General features: G+C 37.1%; 1 protein-coding gene across 7 annotated transcripts; it reads right to left on the bottom strand.

The window, feature by feature from the left end:
• Window positions 1-1,098: 1,098 nt before the first annotated feature.
• Window positions 1,099-20,845, bottom strand: LOC123499592 (target of rapamycin complex 2 subunit MAPKAP1-like). 7 transcript variants are annotated; one of them, XM_045247845.1, is made up of 12 exons: window positions 19,082-19,216; window positions 14,919-15,050; window positions 13,567-13,695; window positions 9,103-9,272; window positions 7,087-7,262; window positions 5,916-6,086; window positions 5,352-5,461; window positions 4,868-4,981; window positions 4,265-4,381; window positions 3,996-4,133; window positions 3,321-3,556; window positions 1,099-1,935 (listed from the first exon to the last, which is right to left on the bottom strand). In XM_045247845.1, the coding sequence occupies exons 1-11, from the start codon at window positions 19,152-19,154 to the stop codon at window positions 3,324-3,326; spliced, it is 1,563 nt and encodes a 520-aa protein (XP_045103780.1). In that variant the 5' UTR covers window positions 19,155-19,216; the 3' UTR covers window positions 1,099-1,935; window positions 3,321-3,323. The 7 variants fall into 7 exon arrangements, with proteins under 7 accessions (XP_045103780.1, XP_045103784.1, XP_045103785.1 ...); XM_045247849.1 differs by lacking the exon at window positions 19,082-19,216 and adding an exon at window positions 20,717-20,845 and having other exon boundaries at window positions 1,099-3,556; XM_045247850.1 differs by lacking the exon at window positions 19,082-19,216 and adding an exon at window positions 19,391-19,460 and having other exon boundaries at window positions 1,099-3,556.
• Window positions 20,846-20,865: the final 20 nt, after the last annotated feature.

The raw sequence follows: 20,865 nt of genomic DNA, 5'->3' as shown, positions 1-20,865 counted from the left end.
ACGTTAGTTTGTACCATGTGCTAAGATGCTTTCAGCATGGACGCCCCGTGCTCAGACTGTGAGTTCAAACTTTTTTATTTTTAGTTATATTACCGCTACACCAGAAACGCAAGAGACGTGTTCGACTTGTGTTTGCATCATGGGTTGATTTCGCTTACCAAACGTGTGAGTAATGCCTGATACCAGACATTTTTGCGATTTCCTTGAAGGAGCGCAGCACGGGAGAGGCTGTGGTGAGCGTTGCTGTTATTGGTGAACAGCATTCCCAGTGCTTCGATACATTTTGTATATAGGTTAAAATCAGGTTTTTTTTTTTTATCTGAATGCCATTTTTCCCCTTAAACTTTTCTTAAAATCTCTAATAGTGGTCTATTTTAGCTTTCTCCACGAAAAAGCCATTTTCTGTCAAGGTCGCCAAGCTTGTTGCTCTTGGGGAGGGGATTGGTGATGACAGGGAGAAAGGACTTGTAAATGTTTACAGGTTACATGATTAACACATACACGAGATGTAACACTGCTGTTATTATTATTATTACTATTATTATTATTTTTATTATCATCATTTATCATCATGGGAAGTACCATAAAAAGGTGGTTTTGAGACCTGCACCAGACCACAAAACTGGGTAAGGTAATGCAGTTAGTGACATAAATCAGGGATCAGCAAGGTTATGTGAGGTTATTTATGGAAGGAAGGACAGACACCCTCTAAACACATTGTCACTCACACTCCAAACACTCACAGACACCTATGTGCACCCTACAAACTACAAATACTTTGTCACTCCCATCCACACACACGTCCTAAACGGTCAAAACATTCTAAACACACACCTAAACAAATACCCACGGCTAAAACACACCCAAACAGTCACCACATCCCAGTGTAGAAAATAACATCAAAATTTGCATATAAACTGGAATCTTAATCTTAAGAATTTACATAGCAATTCGTGAAGTAATGCCTGATAATACAACATACCACGTATACACATATTCCTCGGGAAACACTCCTTTCATTTTAAAAATGCATCAACATGAAAGCAGAGTTGTCAACACATTGCTTCATTTGCCACATATACAGGAAAGAGATACCTGTTTATACAATAAAATTTATTTTCAACTAAACAAAAACTTCAATACAGTATGCCATACTCCTCCAAAACTGGACAGTCCCCAGCCAGGGTCCACACTGACATCAGCCCCAAACTGTTCACTCTTTTTCTGGACACACACACACACACACACACCCACCTACACACACACACACACCTTTTAAAACCAGTCTAACTAGTAGACCTATATTTTGAGAGCATCAAATCTGCCAAAAAAATTAATAATTATCTTTCCCATTGTTTTTCATAGAAAAATTCAGTTGTTGATTTTTCTTTTTAGTGTTACAAGCTGATTAAGTTAAATTTCATGTTTCCTTGAAACTCAACAGATCCAACGCTTCAGTGTCCCACACATCCATAGCCGAAAGATCTTCCCAAAGATCCAGTTTGGGAGGAACGTTACCATGAATAGAGTCATCAGTCTATATTTTAAGAAATTTTTTTTTTTTTATTGGTGGGTACCTCATTAAAGATGAAAATTGTCTCATGTGGCATAGTCCTTACTCTCATCAACTATGGGAAGAAAAGATTAGGGATTTCCAAATCTACCTTTGAAACATCATCATGTGACTCTTATAATCTTCAGTGCGTTCTCTCTCATGAAAAGGATTAGTAAAGAACAGCATTCACTCAACTGTTCACTTGTAGATTCTTGTACTTGGTACTAATCAACTAACACAAGAATACCAGTGCCAGTTTAGTTGTGCTCAAGTTCTTACTACATTAAGTATCTGTGTGTAAAAATTTTCCCAAGTATACTTGAAAGATGAAGAGCCAGCAAGTATCTATGCCAACACCCTGACTGTTTTGGTCCCAGCCACTGAAAAGATAGTTTGTTCCGTTAGTAAAAGGAATAACTAACAAGGATTCTTTAAATAGTGTAAGTTCAATAACATATTGCTTATTCACAATGCTTTGGTTACAAAAGAATACTGTTTTATGTAACATTCTGCGAGAAAACCAACTCGGTTGAAAGTCCTTTGCTTTTCACAGCAAATCCTCATAAATTTCTTATTCCTTAGCAGAGACATTTTACAAATGATATCAAACAACAGATTGAGGAATTTTTCAACATACATGTCATAAACTTGAAGCAAATAAAACTTCCACAATACAATTATTTTTTTTCCAAGATCATGTAACATACAATGATAGACCTCAAGAATTTTCAATATTCCTGACTGTAATGGACAATATTCAATGCTTCATCTTGGTACTTAGCTATGCATGGAACATATTAACATGGCTTCTCCAGTACAAACCACAAAAGTAAAGTACATCCTACTAACTGCATGACTAACATTCATCTGAGCTCCTACAGACACTAACACTGCTATCATCATGAATTTTCTTGAACCAAATTAGCACAGGACAGGCAACAGAATAGTGGACACTTTCAGGCCTCCACTCCAATATCACTATAAAACATACTTATCTAGTGAATCATGTGACACTTTCAATGTCAAAAGTCACAATGCTCATGAGATGCAGTGTCAAACAGAACATTTGTAAGAACTAATAACTGACTCCAGTGCTACACATTAAAGCTTTCTGAATGTCCTGTCAATATTTCAGCATTGTAGTACTACACTGTAGCGTCTTTGAAGGATCCAACAGCTCCCAGGTTGCATCACAGCACTGGAAGCACTTGGGAGCCACTCACACTGAGCTTGAAATGTCTATTGCATGACTCAGGAAGAACAGATGAGGCTCTGGACTAGTTTATTCCTAAAGTAACATTAAGTACCACTTAAAATATCAAATACTTTAGATTATCATCATCGAGTCTGAGAAGTTAATTAGTTTCATTAAATACAAACTGCCCTAGTCAAATACATTCTGAAAAATACATGCACATTCATTTAGGAAATGCAATGTAGTGTTTGCTCTGAAAAATGAGAACTACATGTTTTTTGGAATCTCAACCAACAATGAAACTGCTTTTATTAAGTATAAAATGTCATAAATAATTTTCTACACAAAGGCAACTTGGAGTGAATAGCTTGTCACTTAAATGGACAAAAAAAAAAAATAAATAAATAAATAAATAAATAAATAAATAAATAAATAAATAAAAATATAATAAAATAAAAAAATAAAATACTGAAGTATTGCCAACCTCTACAACAGAATTTACTGCATCCAAGCACATCACACAAGTTCAGTCACCTCTAGTCGTTGTAGAAAGGAGGAACAAACACTGACCTACTACACTTCATTGACATAGTTCTCCGTCCTCGGCCTCCTCCTCATTGAGAGGCTGTTGTGTCTTCGGAATGGCTTCTTCTCCCGCCAAAATTCTTTACGGACTGAACTTGAGCGAAGATCAAAGATATGCCTACACTTGTCTAATATTTCTTGCCCCATTTTTGTCTCACATTCAAATATAAAGTCCTTGAACCGGTTTTCTCCTTGGCAGGTTATCTGAATATCTATTTTACCTGTTAAGGAAAAGGGAAAATACTTATCAAGAATTCCAAACAAATAGCAATAGCCCTTAAAGAATTATAAAGAGGATTTCAGCAAAGATTAAACTAAACCTTTGTCAGAACACTCAAGAAAACCAAACATGAGTTTGCTTTCAATGACCAAGCACTTGGTATTAACTGTCTTGTCACTGTGTGTGTGTGAGGAAAATCTAGCCATTTCATCTGATCATTTATACATTTCTATCGACAATTCAGTGTTACTTGTCTCATCTTCCTGTAATATGAGCTCCTTTATCAGAGTACAAACTTATCTCTATATCTAGCTTTCTTTTTCTTTGAAACTTTACAGAGATTTAGGGAAACACACACATGCTAAAAAAAATTAAACAAATAAATAAATAGTTAATGTAATGTTGTAAAATAGGGATTGAAAAAGAGGAGAATGACTTGCCTTTTTTTTCTGCCTTGCGACTGCAGTCCACCACCTGGTCCATGTTGCAGGTGACAGGGGTTCGGGAGCGCAGGGGCAGGAAGGGACCTGGCGTCTTGGGTGGCAGTGGGTGAATCTCAAACTTCTCTCCAGAAATTCCTACAGAGGAAAGGAGAAGCTAAGCAATGGTTTAATAATAGAAGGAAGGTTGTCTCTGTTTTCATGACTGGCTCATTCTTTTAGGAAACATAGTCATGAACAGCAGTCTATGCACAAACAAACACACTCACCCAGAGACGCCTCACACTTGCCAAACTTGTACACCCACACCACCCGATAGGACTTGTATAGAGTGGCTTCCACCACCGACATGTTGTTGGACTCCATAAGAGGCTCATGTCTTTTACCTGCACAAAATGAAGCAATATCACCTGTATGTCAATAATGATTCTATTTAGTTTTACAAATAATGGTATTTTTCAAAGAACTTTCACGTACATATTAACGAAGTCAAACCTCATGTACAAACAGCTCTCTACTTGGTGGAGCACCTTTCTCTCTCTCTCTCTCTCTCTCTCTCTCTCTCTCTCTCTCTCTCTCTCTCTCTCTCTCTCTCTCTCTCTCTCTCTCTCTCTCTCTCTCTCTCTCTCTCTCTCTCTCTCTCTCTCTCTCTCTCTCTCTCTCCTCTCCTCTCCTCTCCTCTCCTCTCTCTCTCTCTCTCTCTCTCCTCTCCTCTCTCTCTCTCTCTCCTCCCTCCCCTCTCCTCTCCTCTCCTCTCCTCTCCTTCATTCAAGAGTAACTAGTCCGTAAACCCAAGGGAATGCTAACCTCTCACCATCACTTTTACTGTGCTTTAAGCTATAAGTGTGTATGTGTATATTCACAATACTCACTATTATCTCGCACCACAGCAAATTCTGTACAGTTGATGTCACTGAGTGTTTTCTCTGGGTCTAATGCAATCCCTGGTTCGTCTTCTCTCTCTAGGTGATAATCGAGCCCAGCATCTGAAAACAATCATTTGTCCTCAATTTACCTTTCTGTCAATAAATTGTAGAGACAATGCTAGGATTTTTCATCCTTTCTTTTTCTATGGCCAACCTTCCTCCTGCTGAAAGAAGGAAGGGCTTCCTATTCTCTTTGCTTTTCCTGTTTTAGTCATCTTCAACACCTATGAAGAGAGTACAGTGTCCCTCCAATCAAGAAGCAAGACAAGAATTACACTACGAGCTGATGATATCCAAAGAATGCCAGTAAGCTCCATTCATTACGCATACTTTCGTAACGATATTCCACAAAATAAAGGCTTTCTCATAACAACTATTGAAACTTGCTCTATTTCATGCACAGACCAGGTACTAAAACATTTATTCATACCTTTTATTCTTACCATATCCTTTCTTTTGCTTATTGTTCTATTGAGAATTTCTTTGAGAGTTATGTTACTGTCGACTGTTATCTTACTAAAAGCTCCACCAGCCACATTTCTGTAATATATTGCAAATTATTAGATCAGACATTTAACTGAGCTACTTAATTAAATTCCTATCCTAGTACTGGCTCTCAAATGCATACTACAAATTATTCCATATTAGGTGAGAGAATAATGCAAAATCCACAAGGAGCTGCCAAAAGTGAAGAAATAGTTATGACATCGTAAAAACTGTATGCCCTTCTAGTCACTGCACCACACTGAGCTGAAGTCTGAGTACATTACCAGTCACTTTTTTGTGTGACATGGTCATCTAACCAAAACTATCTGCACTTTAAATAAACATCACTGTTAAAATTCAATGATGTACAACTTAAGAATTACAAAGAATAGAGATAAATGATCATTCAAGCAAATGGGATGATTTGATACAGCTCCACAGAAGAGCACTGACAATTCAAATGTAAGGAAATTATAAAGTATACCATTGTACATCAATGCAGACTTACAAAGTCACTACAACATCTTGTGAAGCTTCTCGAACCGTCTTCTTCTCAACTAGTGCTAAAACATTGAAACCAAATTTTTCAATGATATCCCGAGGCCGCAGAGCTTGAAAATCCCAGTCCACCTGACCATCCTCCTCTGCAATATGCAAAGCATAATGCTCCACGCCACCCCTGTAAGGACACACACACACCACACACACCAATTGTGTTAGTCTTCTACAACAACCAAAGAACTTGATATCTTATACTTAAGATTGAAAATAATAGCACAATAGCAGCTGGGGAAACAAGGACCAGTAAGAAAGGCACCAATACAAACTGAATATGTACCGTATTAGATACCCTTTAGTGGATTCCAGCCACCACTGCCAGACATGAGAGATATAACAATATTTCTAAAAACTGTTCCATGCTTTGCTTATGTGGCATCTCATGAAAATCTGAAAAGCTTTCATACATCACAATAAACATTTCATATTAGTACAGTTTCATAACTGGTGCAAATGGTCATAAATAAAAGATGAAATTATTTTGGAAAAGTTCTTTGAATTCAAGAAAATAAAAAATACACTTGGATTCTGCAATCAATGATATATGAATTCACATCAGCCAAAACATCCTGTCAATTTTGAGATGTGAGCTATGCAAATAATATGCAAACATTGACCTCCAGGAGTCTCATCCCCATGCCTCAGACAGCTCCTCATGTAACCACCCAAGCTCTCTTGCTTGCTCTCACTCTTGTGCATTTTTGTTTTATTGCACTGTGTAGCCATAACCTTCTTTTTCACCATAATAAAATTAACATATCAACAAGGCAAATCAAAATGGCTGTAATTATATAAATGTTAGAAGTGTATGGCAAAAAGACAGATGGAAGCTAATAGATGAATTCAAGCTTACTATGTTAAGTGATGCTAATGTACATCATTTTAAAAATTAATAAGGTGTGAATGTAAACAAACATTGTAATATAAGTGCAAAATGTCACTTCCAATACTTTATAAGATTCTAATTTCTGTAAAAATCTTAAGTCTTCAAATATGGGAAAAACAGTACACAAACTAGAGCACTTATTTATTTAGTATTTCTTTTAAATAAAGAGATGGTCTCTTGTATGATGACAAGTCCAATAGTGCAAGATTGATGTTGCCAATGCTTCCTTCCTTACCTGAGAGGTGGTTGTCTGTTTTCTTTGGTATACAGCCAGCATATCAGACCAATGAGATCAATGACCCGTGCTTGATGACAGTTGATCACAGAGACAACCAGCGGGTAGTTAGGGGCCGGCTCATCTCCAATCAAGAGATAAATACTAATGCGACGAGCTTGGACATTTGTGTGTGTCTGGAGAGAAAACATGATAAACTGTGTGTGTTTATGAAACTCAAACTTCAGCAACAAAACTTCAACAAGCCAGACAATAACCACATTCCAAAAACACTGTCACCATCATTATTGTTAGTATTTTTTCTATTGATCACTATGATGAGCTGTAGTCACTATTAGAAGAGCATACCAGTGATATATGCATAAAAAAAAATAAATAAATAAAAATCTTGGTTAATAAAAACATTTCCAATTAAGTTTGAGACAGGCAATACACTCCTTCAGTCTCTTCTTTATGAGGAAAATTCTTCAACCCTATCCATTTCTTGGTTTTGAAAAGTAATAAAACTAAAGATTTGTAAATAAGTTACACCAAAAATTCAACCCATCAGAGTACAGTAGCATACCCAACAACACAATCATTATAACATACAGCTGCAACAATCCACTGAAATTTAGATAAATATTTCATTGGAATAATGAACCAAACTGGCACAACAAACTCATCACTCATGCAAGGATTAAAATAAAAATTCAATCAGAATAATGAACCAAGACTAGCAAACAAACTTGCCATTCATGCAAGTCCTGAAATTCTTATAAAAATTTAATGAATAACAAAATAAAACTCATGACGAACTCACTAACTCACCAGGTGTGTTCACCTATCCATCACCTTTTCCTTCCCTCTCCCTTCTTTTCCTCACCTTAGACCTCTCTCTCTCTCTCTCTCTCTCTCTCTCTCTCTCTCAAGTTGTGCAAATGTGCTCACTTTTATCAGTTTTTTATTAAGGATTTTTGTTACTTTCTGGTTCCGTGACACCAAGCAATTTTTCCCCATTGGTTCTTCAGTTGTCTTAATGCACCTTTGCCACATTAAACACTATATTGGAAGGAATAACACTGAAGGAATAGGTTGAGTATGCAGAAAGAAGGAACTAAGGAAAACAAAGCTTATCAGAAGCACTGGCATGGAGATCCTTGGATGGAAACCTTTTCACAACCACATTCCTGAGTTCCCACAGAGAATAAGGAATAGAATGATAAAAAAAAAATAATAAATAAATAAAATTAAATTAAATCAAATTCAATCTTATTTTTTTTTTCTTTTGAATGCTACAACAAGAGTTTGAAATACAAATCTTTGCCTTGGAAGTTTGAGTTAAGGCCTGTACCACACCATGCCGCTCCTCACCAGCTGACACACACATACTTAAACTTCTTTCTAGTTCAAATTATAAAATCTTCAACAGCTTTGATTTTTTTCTTTTAGGCATCTTGTATGTATGTATTATTTGAAAAAAGTATGCAAGTTTTCCATTTCATAAAATTAAGAATGCCATGAATTCATAATACAGTATATACACTAATTTTCATCTCAAGCCAGAAGTATTTCTAATAGCATTTTGATTACAGAGGAACAGCAAAAAAGCAGTTAGTTAAGTGAAGCAATTTCCAGAAGCTATCATGTTGTATGGACAGAAGGGAGAGGAGCCAATAGTGGTAGTAGAGACCAAGGAAAGACTGAGACTGGCTAACCTCCATCATGGTGGTACCAAATGGCCACTCTAAACAATAGTTACCAGCTGTAAAGTACTAAGTGACAGTACTCATGCTCTGCATTGCTTTATATTAAAGACACTACATTGCACTTGCCTCTCTTATCCTGTATCTGCATTCTTGAAGTGTTCTATTAATTACCAGTGTTTCAAGTGCTGTGTTACCATGTTAGTCAGCCTCTATTTCTCCCAAGCTTCTACTGAACACAAAAGCAATATGAGTAATCTCCAATTTGGAAGGCAGCATACTTAGCATAATACTTAAGATTATGTGAGCTTAAAATAAGATCAAGACTAACCGTGCCATCGAACTTCGCATATTCAAGAAATGGATTATTTAGACCGTCAGGATATTGCTGCACAAGGCGGGAGAGGAGAGAGACAGGAGCCTGCTGGGGTAGAGGACAGTCTTGGGGATTGCGAGAAGTTATCACAGCTTTACGCGAAAACAGCTCATTCAATTCACTCTCTGCAAACACACAAAAACTAAAGTAATTACCTTTATAATATATTTCTTCTCAGCTAAATTTAGTCTAACAAAGTCATTGACTGTATTGCTAGTGTCCCAGCCTTAAATCAACTCCCACTTGCATGTTAAAAATCTGATTACTGTTAACTTGATTTCTGTTCAAACTTGATTTAGTCCTTAGAATTTCCATATATACACCTTATAATTTTTGTGTACACTCACAAATGTGGTTTAAAAATCCTATATGCCGAAGTCAATGTATACATTAAATTGGGTTTCTATAGTTAGTTTTGTTATGCATGTATTACAGTTGTCTGTTCTAAACCAAATAAGAAAATGCATCAAATACTAATTGTGAAGTAAAATAATTTGGAATTTCATCATTCACATTACAGTAATCTAACTTCTGCTAATTACTCAATATAATTTCCATCAGACCTATCACAATTAGCTGCAAGAGATGATAAGGCTTGGGTAGTGCTCAGGCAGCTTGTCAGTTGACTTTTATCAGTACATGTATATGTATATGTACATAGAAACACATTAAATATTTCACTGAAGATTAATGATAAAAAATTTTACCTTAAGAACTATGGATAAAAACACAAGCATTTTTTCTTTCTTTCACTGTGAGTCCTACATTGTTACATGGCACAGGTCTCATCAAAATCCAGAATGGCATCTGTAAAGTCAGCTGTGTGAGCAGACTAATCAACAGACTGCATTCTAACAAACATTATGATGAGAATACACATGATGCCAGAAGCCAAGATGAAAAGCTGCCACACACTGCCACAGTGAAAGGACATTGCAACTGTCATACATTAAAGAATCTTTGGGAAGGCATATCACATAATTTACACAATTGAATGTGTTTAAAGTAACCACCACAGGAATGGAAAATTACTATAACATTAATCACTGTTAAACTGAGATTTTTAATGTATATTTTCATTTCAAAAATAGGAAAACTCTAAGCACTTGCACAAATGTGGTGTCACATACACTGCAAGATTTAATTGAGCTAGCAATAACTTGTATTACAATAGGTTCTATTTGACATTTATAAATCTACATGTTCAGTGAAGCATCATGACACAACTTCCTCTTCATACCAGACAAGACAAGTAACACATTAAGGGAATGACAAGCAGACCAAAGCTTCCTTAACCGACCAACACAACGTGCCACAGACCAAAGGCACCATGCACAACACTCAACAAGCAATGCTGGAGTGTGTACCATGCAACACACTCCACACCCAACCCAGCCACACCCACACACACACTCAAGCACACAGGCACACACACATCAATTAAGACCAAGCTTTTCTTAGAGCCATCACTTGTAGACACGTTACTTTAGTTAAAGAAAACGCTTATCAGCCACACCATTAATATAACACCAAATAAATAACTCAACTTCTACATTATCAACTTCATTGAAAGCTGTACCAATATTTGTACACGCACACACACACACACTAAGCAATAAATATTCCTGTTTATGAATAATATAAATCTTTTAACACTTTGAGTAACGAATTACTTTTGCAATTTGAGAAAATATGTATGTAATCTTGCAACCTGAAATATAGTTTTAATTGGAGATAAATATATACAGTGTATGGAACATGCAAATTAACCTCAGATGTCAGGTATCTAAGTGGGGTGGTCCCTACAGAAAAGCTTCAGCCTATTCATTTGCAAAAAATATTCCATCAAATACTGTTTTTAACATAGTTGGAACATTAAACTTGTTGTGTGCATCACAATGGCATTGGGAAGCCATAGATACTTTATTCCAATTTGCCTTAATTGTCCATAAAGCAACTTTAGCACACACTTTCATAGTAGTTATCTATTCATCTTGTCACTCTCCAATAACTGGTTCGCACAGCATGCATTCCTGACTGCTGTGTTATGTTGTACTTCCAGGTCTCTGATCCATATGTCACCATTAGCAAGATGATTCATATTCTTTGTCTCTCATTACCTGATTCCATGAGACTTACAGCAAGATAGATAACCATTCACCCATCACCTTAAAACCAATACCTGCAGGATATCAGCCACTCACTTGTTTTTCTGAAGTTATTGAGTTAAACAAGTGCACATCCACTTCTCTCACACTCAGCATATAATATGAACTACATACAGTTCAATAAACAGTTCTCAACAATCTAAAACCCAAGACTGTTTACAATGACACAAAAAATAAACAAATTACAATAGACACTATCATTGCAAGAGCAAATCAAGCAAAAAGAAAAAAACAAACATTCTCTTATTGCAAGCTAATCTAGTAATCAACAGAAGGAAAGCAGCACAATGATGCAGAAAAATGGTTGTCCACACCAGAGTAATGTGATCCCTGTGAGTTAAGAAAGGGACTCTCCTGCTCAGCATGAGGGAAATCTTTAGAACACCTATCTGTTCAATGTAGGAATGCTTACAGTCACACTTACATGAACACCACATCTTTCAGTCTTCATACAGCCTTCTACTAACATTACCAATCTTCTTACCTTAAACACAACATATATGACTATGTCTTCTTACCTATCAAAGCAGTGAAACAATTCTAACAAGATGTTAACAAAGTGCAAATGTCCAAAACTACTGTTACCTATTTATTCAGTGTGGTGAATGTGCCAAAGCTGTGAGACCAGTTTGAGAACCTTGACCATCAAGTAACACAAATAAAAAAAAATGAATGACAAATGTATGTTTAGTAGAGAATGAATAGAAAGAAAGAAGCTTAAGGTTGAAAGATACAAGATTAAAAAAATACAGTAAAAAATATTGAACGAAGCAATGAATAATGAACTGCAAAAACATATAAAGGTCAACTAACTTTTCAGACATCGACCAGGTATTATGATACACAATGGAAGAAGTGATGGGATGGAATATCACACTCGTGAATATAAACTTGTCAGTAAACCCACAGTTAAAGACTTGAAGTATTTATTGTGGATGTTTCAAAGGCCATTGCCTTCATCTTCAGCAGTACAAAGCTTCGTACAGTTGAAAATGAAGGCAGTGGCCTTCGAAACGTCCAGAATAAATACTTCAAGTCTATAACTGTGGATTTACTGACAAGGAAGAAGTGATCTCTGAAACACAATATCAAAACAACACCACTGACATAAGACAGTTGGTGAGTAAAATTGTACATCTCTACTTCAAACCTTCAAAGATGGTCATTGTAAGTAAGAAACCTTAAAAATATAATATGACTCATAAAAGCAAATACAGTCACACATCGCATCACTTCATAACCATGTCAAAACCACTAGCTTTTCTATCAAGTGAAATAATCTATACGCTTGCTATCTCTGTCTGAAAGCAAACATCAAATTAGTCTAGCACACACACACACACACACACACACACACACACACACACACACACACACACACACACACAAAAAAAAAAAAATAAATAAATAAATAAATAAATAAATAAAATAAATAATAAATAAATAAATAAATAAATAAAATAAATAAATAGATAAATAAATATATAAAAATAAATAAGTAAATAAATAAATAAATAAAAAATATAAAATTAAATTAAATAAATAAATAACTAAAACAAATAATAAATTTGTTCCTCACTGCCTCACAACTAAATTGTTCAGCTTCATTACGTTAACTTAGAATGTATACAATCTAGGATTTCCTTTTGTGACCATCTCAAGCACTCCCTACTTCAAGAATCTGTGCAAGGAGTGCATATCATCACATCACACCACAAGCTGACACTTGAACACTTGGACATTGCTTATCACATTCTGCAGTACAGTCCCTTTCTTAGAATAACTTGTGTATGTATATTGAATTTCCTCATATTTCCTCAGCTGGACAGAATTAAAGTAAATATGGAGATATTACCATAATTCCCAGGAACATCCAGTCTCTCTGGTGGCAGTGCAGAAACATGACTTAAGAAGACATGAAGGAGCACATGCTACTTACTCTGCCCTAGCCACTGCAAGCAGGGCCAAAAAATACCAAAATATAGACATACAATGGACTGCATTGTAAATTATTATTGAATGACACAGCTATGTATCACTTTGTCAAAGCTTATAATTTGGTAACTAATAGCCATTTGTGAAACTGACATGTTGTCTTAGATTAAATATTACTTTCTCAGCACTCAAAAGACAAACCTATTTTTGCCAAACAATGAAGCAGTTTGAAATCAAACTCAAACACTATGCTATGCTTAAGCAACAAAGCATTGAAATATTAAAAGCAAAACTTGGGTATCTAACAAGATCTTACCATCAATTGGAGCTGTATTATGTTTCCACACCACTCTCTTCACCTTGGAGGCATTCTTCTTCTCTCTCCTCATCACTTCAAGCCTCTGAGCTGTGTAGGACCTCTGTCGATGGCCCACAAAGTCCATATCTGCCAGAGAACAATTTTTAAAAGTAAAGATCACACACACACACATACATCACTATCAAATATCAGGATGGCATTTGACTACATGGACAAGAAAGACTATGATCATAACCATGATGATAAGACTTGAAATGCAGCAGTAGTGTGGTCACCACACATGCAAAAGGACATCGGGAAACTAGAAAGAATCCAAGACAGCCAAAGATGGTGCCAAAAGTAAAGAACCTTCTCTATGAAGATAGACTAAAGGAAATCAAACTACCGGGAGAGAGAAGAGACGGTCAGCCGCATGGAAAAGATTGATAGGCAAGATCTAATATCGCTGATTGAAAATAGAGATAGACAGACAAGAGGACACTCTAAGATCAGAAAAAGGTCAATGTCTGAGGAACATTAAAAAGTTTTCCACATAGGACAGTGGACATTTGGAAGTCTGAATGATGAGTGTGCATAAACTTAAGAAAAAGTTGGATAAAATTAGATATGGGGACAGGTCACTATGAGCCCTGCTCAAACCCTGTAAAGGCCTATCCAAATGAGGGGTAGTTGCCTGCCGTGCAAACACTGTTACCATATCATACTAAGCAGCGGAATGACGTCATAAGCACAGAAACGAAGGAAACAGATCTGGCAACAAACAGTGCTACCAGATGTTGCTGTGTTCCACAGTCCCTACTCAGTTCACCGTCAAATGTATAGTGGAAATCTGAAACTGACTGCAAGGGAGTTCCGCAGGTTAACTTTGTGTGTTTTGCAACATGCTCTCTTTATACGAGTACCAACCATCACACCAGCAGGCACTGATTCGACCACGGGCAAGGGCACTTGGATGATTTGCCCGTGATTTTCTCGCTTCTGATATCATGTTCACTCCCACCATTTAAACAGTTGAAGCAGTATGATAGCTGGTAACAGTGTTTGCACGGCGGGCAGCTGCCCCTTGTCTGGATGGGGCTTAATATACACCTAGGTAAATACACACACATGCACACACACCATCATCACCACAGTGTACCGACATGTTTATGCCCCTTTGACAAATAAGCAGGAATGTCTAAGGAAATGGTTAAAGATTCACTGATATCGCCAAGAGAAGATGACCATCAGTAAGGTAAGCTACAAGTTTCTAGCATGATTTTTGTCTGAAATATAAAATACATGAGTTTTAGAAGATGGAAAGTTTGTGTACCTTGTGTGAGCAGCCTGGAGAGAAGGGACTCACTCACCTGGGGCAATGTCAAGGGAGTGTGGTGGAGGATCTTCATTGAGGCGTGGCGGGGAGTCAGTATTGGCGAGGCAAGGAAATTCCACCACGCTGGCCACACCAGACTCCTGCTGCACCACCACCTCACAAAGCCCTGAAGGCAGGCAGACACAATCAGTGAAGGGTCCAGCTGGAGGCCTTCATCCAGGCAACATGTTATAGTGAGTTCATTATTCATTCTTTATTCACTCGGTTGAACTGTAATCTGATAATCTGTCAGTAAGAGAGTTGTTGAGTCACTGTCAAGCTTTCAATCAGTCAGTCTAACATAAATGTATTCCTTAACTGATGTTTTTTGGCTTTTTCACCATGAGTTTTCTTTGCCTATATGTAAACTTCAAGGAAAGAGGAACAGAAAGGAGAAAGGCACAATGCCAATTAAAGAGATTTATAAAACGAAGTAGCATGAAATAAACGACACATTGCGTTAGTGTCCTTAACCAGGAATTTGAGAGAGGGCTGAAGCCCTCATAGGTTAGGTTAGTGTCCTTAAGGGCTCCATGCATGCTCAAGCAGCCTGTCTGGCATCTGAACAAAACAGGACTGCTCATATAAAACCGATCGTGTATGGACACATGGGGCAGTCTGTTCAAGCTGACTGATGGACGCCTCACGAAACCTGCAGCTGACAGGTTGACTCCATCTGGCCAACATCCAGTTCAGGCAGAACTGACCATGTGTGATCACTTGAAGCAGCCTTGAGGCCACATCATTCAGCACATCACTGGGAAGTATACTAAGGATACATTTGCTGCACCAAGCAGCCTTTGCATCAAGGCAGAACATCAGTGCTTTTGGACAAAATTTATAAACATGTACAAGGAGAATCCATGTCTCTGGAAAATTAAATCAAATAAAGTTAAAAAAAAAAAAAAAAAAAAAATATATATATATATATATATATATATATATATATATATATATATATATATATATATATATATATATATATATATATATATATATATATAAATGCTGCATATAACCTGCCTGCAGAAAAAAAAAATAAATAAAAAAAAAAAAAAAAGGATGGTGTAGGTAGCTACATGAGAATTGGTGACCCAAAAAGTCATCAACCTGCTGTTGCCGTAGGTAGGCCTAGCTCTTCCACACCTCTGGGAGAGGCCATCATCACTCCACAGTATCTCGCTAGAACTGGTCTCTGCCTTGAGGTGGCTTAAATAATGTGTGAGTGACATTCTGGCAGCTGTCAGGCTGGGGTTGTTCAGGCCCCAGACAGGCTGCCTCAGTGTGTATGGAACCCCTTACAATGTATGACGCGGGAGAAAGGAAGGAAAGCCCCATCATCCCCCCCCCCATTAGAGTAGGCTACAAAGTTTCAAATTTTCAAAATATGGCATGTCATTCTCAGATTTTTCATGGAAGTCCTGTATTGGAATAAGTTGACTTCCTCCACCTTAAAACACTGTTTTCTTTTCTCCTCCCCTCCCCTCCTTTTTGGGGATTCATGACAAAAACAGCATCAATTTTACCAGTTAGAACAGTGTAGTGGGAATATGCAGGCAAAACCTCACCATTAGCATGATCAGTGACAAAAAAGGTTACAATGGAATAGTGGGCTGGTTATATATATATATATATATATATATATATATATATATATATATATATATATATATATATATATATATATATATATATGAGTAGTAGTCTTGAGGTATCACAGGGTAAAGACACGTAAAGGCAACCAAAGTTTATTTCTTAACAACGTTTCACCGAGTCTTTCGGCATCATCAGGTTTAACTATAAAAGAGATAAAATTTAAGTTAAATGACAAATATATATGTTTCCAAAGTATGACCATGAGTAAAAAATTTAGACAATTTAACGAGACTAAATATAGTTTTCTATCTATGGTGGGTCCTTACCTTTCTGTTAGTGGAGTTGTGAGGAGAGTGAGAGGAAATGGGAAGGGAGGTCTCAGGAAGAACTTTAATGAAACCACAATTGAGATATGATCGAAGCTAGAGAATAGTTAAAGAGTGAGAAGTAGTTTGGTTATTTAGTTCAGGTTTCAATTTATGAATAAGTAAAGATTCAAGAATTTTGATGTCTCTCGGGTAATTAGCTTTCATTAATATTTTAAAGTTGTCATCTGTTAATTTATGCCGTAAATCTAGACAATGTGAGCGAACAGGGGAGAAGTTGGGGTTAGTTATCTTGAATCCAGTACGGGGAGATATACTGTTGTGTTCAGCAATACGCAGAGTGAGGTTTCTGGACGTTTCACCTATGTATCGGTGCTTACATACCGAACAAGTATAATGATATACTACATTGGGTATTAGGTTAGTGGGAATTTTGTCTTTATGAGGAAAAAAAAGATTCAATGGTATAGGGGTTGGTAAAAATAAATTGAAAAGAAATATTAGGGTAATGAATTTTGAGTAACTGGTTCAGTTTCCTTCGCACTACGTAGTTTAGGTTTTTTTTTTTTTTTTAATACCATGTGGATTTTTCATGGGAATTTATGGGCTAAAGGGGATACTGTTTAGGGTACTTCCTATCTCAAAGCCCACCCGCTAGGAAACCATTGCCTCAAATGAGGAAGCCCAACCTACACTCGGATCATGGACAGGATTCGAACCCATGCGCTTGGAGACCCTCAGACCCCAAAGCACACATGGTTCCACTGTACCACGGCAGCCCCTTAGTGTCCATATTACGGTAGTTTAATATAGTAATTGTTACTTGATGATGATGATAACCCACGTAAGAATTACTATATTAAACTACCATATTATGGATACCTAAGCTACATAGTGCGAAGGAAACTGAACTAGTTACTCAAAATTCATTACCCTAATATTTCTTTTCGATTTATTTTTACCAACCCCTATACCATTAAATCTTTTTTTCCTCATAAAGACAAAATCCTCACAAACCTAATACCCAATGTAGTATATCATTATATATACTTGTTCGGTATGTAAGCACCGATACATAGGTGAAACGTCCAGAAACCTCACTCTGCGTATTGCTGAACACAATGGTATATCTCCCCGTACTGGATTCAAGATAACTAACCCCAACTTCTCCCCTGTTCGCTCACATTGTCTAGATTTACAGCATAAATTAACAGATGACAATTTTAAAATATTAATGAAAGCTAATTACCCGAGAGACATCAAAATTCTCGAATCTTTACTTATTCATAAACTGAAACCTGAACTAAATAACCAAACTACTTCTCACTCTTTAACTATTCTCTAGCTTTGTTCATATCTCAATTGTGGTTTCATTAAAGTTCTTCTTGAGACCTCCCTTCCCCTTTCCTCTCACTCACCTCACAACTCCACTAACAGAAAGGTAATGACCCACCATAGATAGAAAACTATATTTAGTTTCTTATAAGTGTTAAATTATCAAAATTTCTTACTCTATGGTCATACTTTAGAAACATATATATTTGCCATTTAACTTAAATTTTATCTCTTTTATAGTTAAACCTGATGATGCCGAAAGACTCGGTGAAACGTTGTTAAGAAATAAACTTTGGTCCTCTGTCGTGGATGCCTTTACATGTTCTTACCCTATATATATATATATATATATATATATATATATATATATATATATATATATATATATATATATATATATGTATGGTTTTTTCACAAAGTGATGTTTTTCTTATTAGCCTTTTGTTATGTCCCAAATATGGCATATTTAAGCCTTCCCACCATAAAACCCTATTTTCTCAACCATAAGTTTACTTGTCCTGGGACACGACAATAAATTACAAAAAGATTTGCCGCATATTCCGTATAGTTAAGAGATTTTAAAGACAGATTGGTGGGAGCTGCAGTAAAAAATAATATGCCAGCCATGGATTATAGTGGATAAGTAAGGTGGGTGTCCTTCACAAGACCAGCCTCACCACCAGCTGGACACAGGCGAGGCGGGCGCCAGACTGCAGGACACACCGCACACACAGGAGAGGGAGGCTGCCGCTACATTAGCCTTGTCTGGTGGCGGCGACTCATCTCCGCCACCCCTCACTGCCCAAACCTGCCATACTGAGTCCACCACCACCCTCGCCACACCAGCATCAAGTACCTCACCACAAACCACCACCACCACCCGCCACTCGGCGCCACCAACCTGTGTCATCACTGGTCACGTAAGAATTTTGAATATGAGATAAGATCCACTGTCTATCGTCATATGTTGCCATTTCCGTGTGCGGGTGAGGAAGCCTTGCCGGCCAGCCTCCGGGGCGCCGCGGCCACCACACCACCACACCAGTCACCACCACCGCCGCCGCCAGTCACCACCGCCACAACACAACACGGCCTCACTCAGGATCGTCTGGCAACACGTCCTCCTCCACCATCTTCCTGTGTCTCTGTGTTATCTGCTGCACCACAGCAATTGTCGCTATCAACAGTGGTTTGCATTAATCTCACTCACAAGTGTGTTACAGTACAGTTCCATGAAGTACGTGTTAGGACTCAAAGATATCCTGAGTAAATACATGTGATAAATAGTGACCTGAAATATAAGGGTGAAAATTTATATTCAGTTATTTCCGAATATAGAAAAATACAATAGGTAAGATAATTTTAGTTTAATATTTTCCTATGTATTCATTGCTATTTTATTATGATTTATGAAATACTTATTGAATATAAAATCCAACTAATGCATCGCAAAATTGCTATCCATGGAACAAAATATTTGCCTATTTACTTAATTATATTCCATTTTTTAATTTAAGAAACCATAAAATTGATATATTTCCTGACGAACAATTACTCAAAAGATTTTCTCAATATTGAAATAGCATTTTTCATAGTTTATTCTTCTAGCCTTCTTAAAAGTATTTTTTCTCTTCACTGATGAAGTAAATTAATGATTCTAAATTGTTTAGATGTCAAGCTGAACAGGGGGAAAAATGCAGTTTCACTTCCTTCGTCCTAACCCTGTTTTAAGTGACCACGCCCCCCTTTCGCTGCGGCTAAGCCTCGCAACATTACACTGTGTGTTTCAAGACATCTATCTAACACACACACACACACACACACACACACACCACTTCTCCGTGTCTCTAAATTCTTCCATCCCTGGGCCTGCACTGTGACTACTGAGCAAATGTGATTTATCACCTGCTGTATTGGAATCTAATATAAATCAGGTCTTATCAATGGTGTTTCGTAACTGCAGTAATACTGCTTCATATGTGTAGTAGTAGTAGTAGTAGTAGTAGTAGTTAGTAATAGTAGTAGTAGTAGTAGTAGTAGTAGTAGTAGTAGTAGTAGTAGTAGTAGTAGTAGTAGTAGCAGCAGCAGCAGCAGCAGCAGCAGCAGCAGCAGCAGCAGTAGTAGTAGTAGTAGTAGTAGTAGTAGTAGTAGTAGTAGTAGTAGCAGCAGCAGCAGCAGCAGCAGCAGCAGCAGCAGCAGCAGTAGTAGTAGTAGTAGCAGTAGTAATAATTGTAGTAGTAGTAGTAGTAGAAAGAGGAGGAGGATCAATTTGTTATTTTTTGCTATTGTTGTTGTTGTTGTTGTTGTTATTGATATTAATATTGTTACTGGTGCTGCTACCAATGATGATGAGGATAATGTTGTTGTTGTTACTGCTGCTGCTGCTGATGATGATGATGATGATGATGTTGTTGTTGTTGTTGTTGTTGTTGTTGTTGTTGTTGCAGCTGCTGAGATTATTATTAATATCATTGTTTTTCATGTTGTTGTCATTTGCAGCAAACAAGTGGCAAACAAACAGGGTGAGCTGTAATACCTTCTGAAGGGTGACGTGCTTATCATTCCTGAGAGGCGTTGGAGCGAGTGGGGGAGTGGGGAAGGCTGCTGTGCGTCTCGGCCTTCACAGGACGAACAATGCTCTTCGCATCCTGATCCATCATCTGCGTTGTATGTACGCGTAAGGCA

The sequence above is a fragment of the Portunus trituberculatus genome, chromosome 50 (assembly GCF_017591435.1).
Source record: "Portunus trituberculatus isolate SZX2019 chromosome 50, ASM1759143v1, whole genome shotgun sequence".
Lineage (NCBI taxonomy): Eukaryota > Metazoa > Arthropoda > Malacostraca > Decapoda > Portunidae > Portunus > Portunus trituberculatus.
This window is presented reverse-complemented; position numbering and strand designations above follow the sequence as displayed.

Bases quoted from the DNA above. Each gene is read 5' to 3' on its own strand.
- LOC123499592 (XM_045247844.1), bottom strand. From the start codon at position 19,154: ATGGCAACATATGACGATAGACAGTGGATCTTATCTCATATTCAAAAT. The intron at 13,696-14,918 runs GTGAGTGAGTCC...GTTCTCTGGCAG, and splicing joins CTCCCTTGACATTGCCCCAG to ATATGGACTTTGTGGGCCAT. The intron at 4,382-4,867 runs GTGAGTATTGTG...CATTTTGTGCAG, and splicing joins TGCTGTGGTGCGAGATAATA to GTAAAAGACATGAGCCTCTT.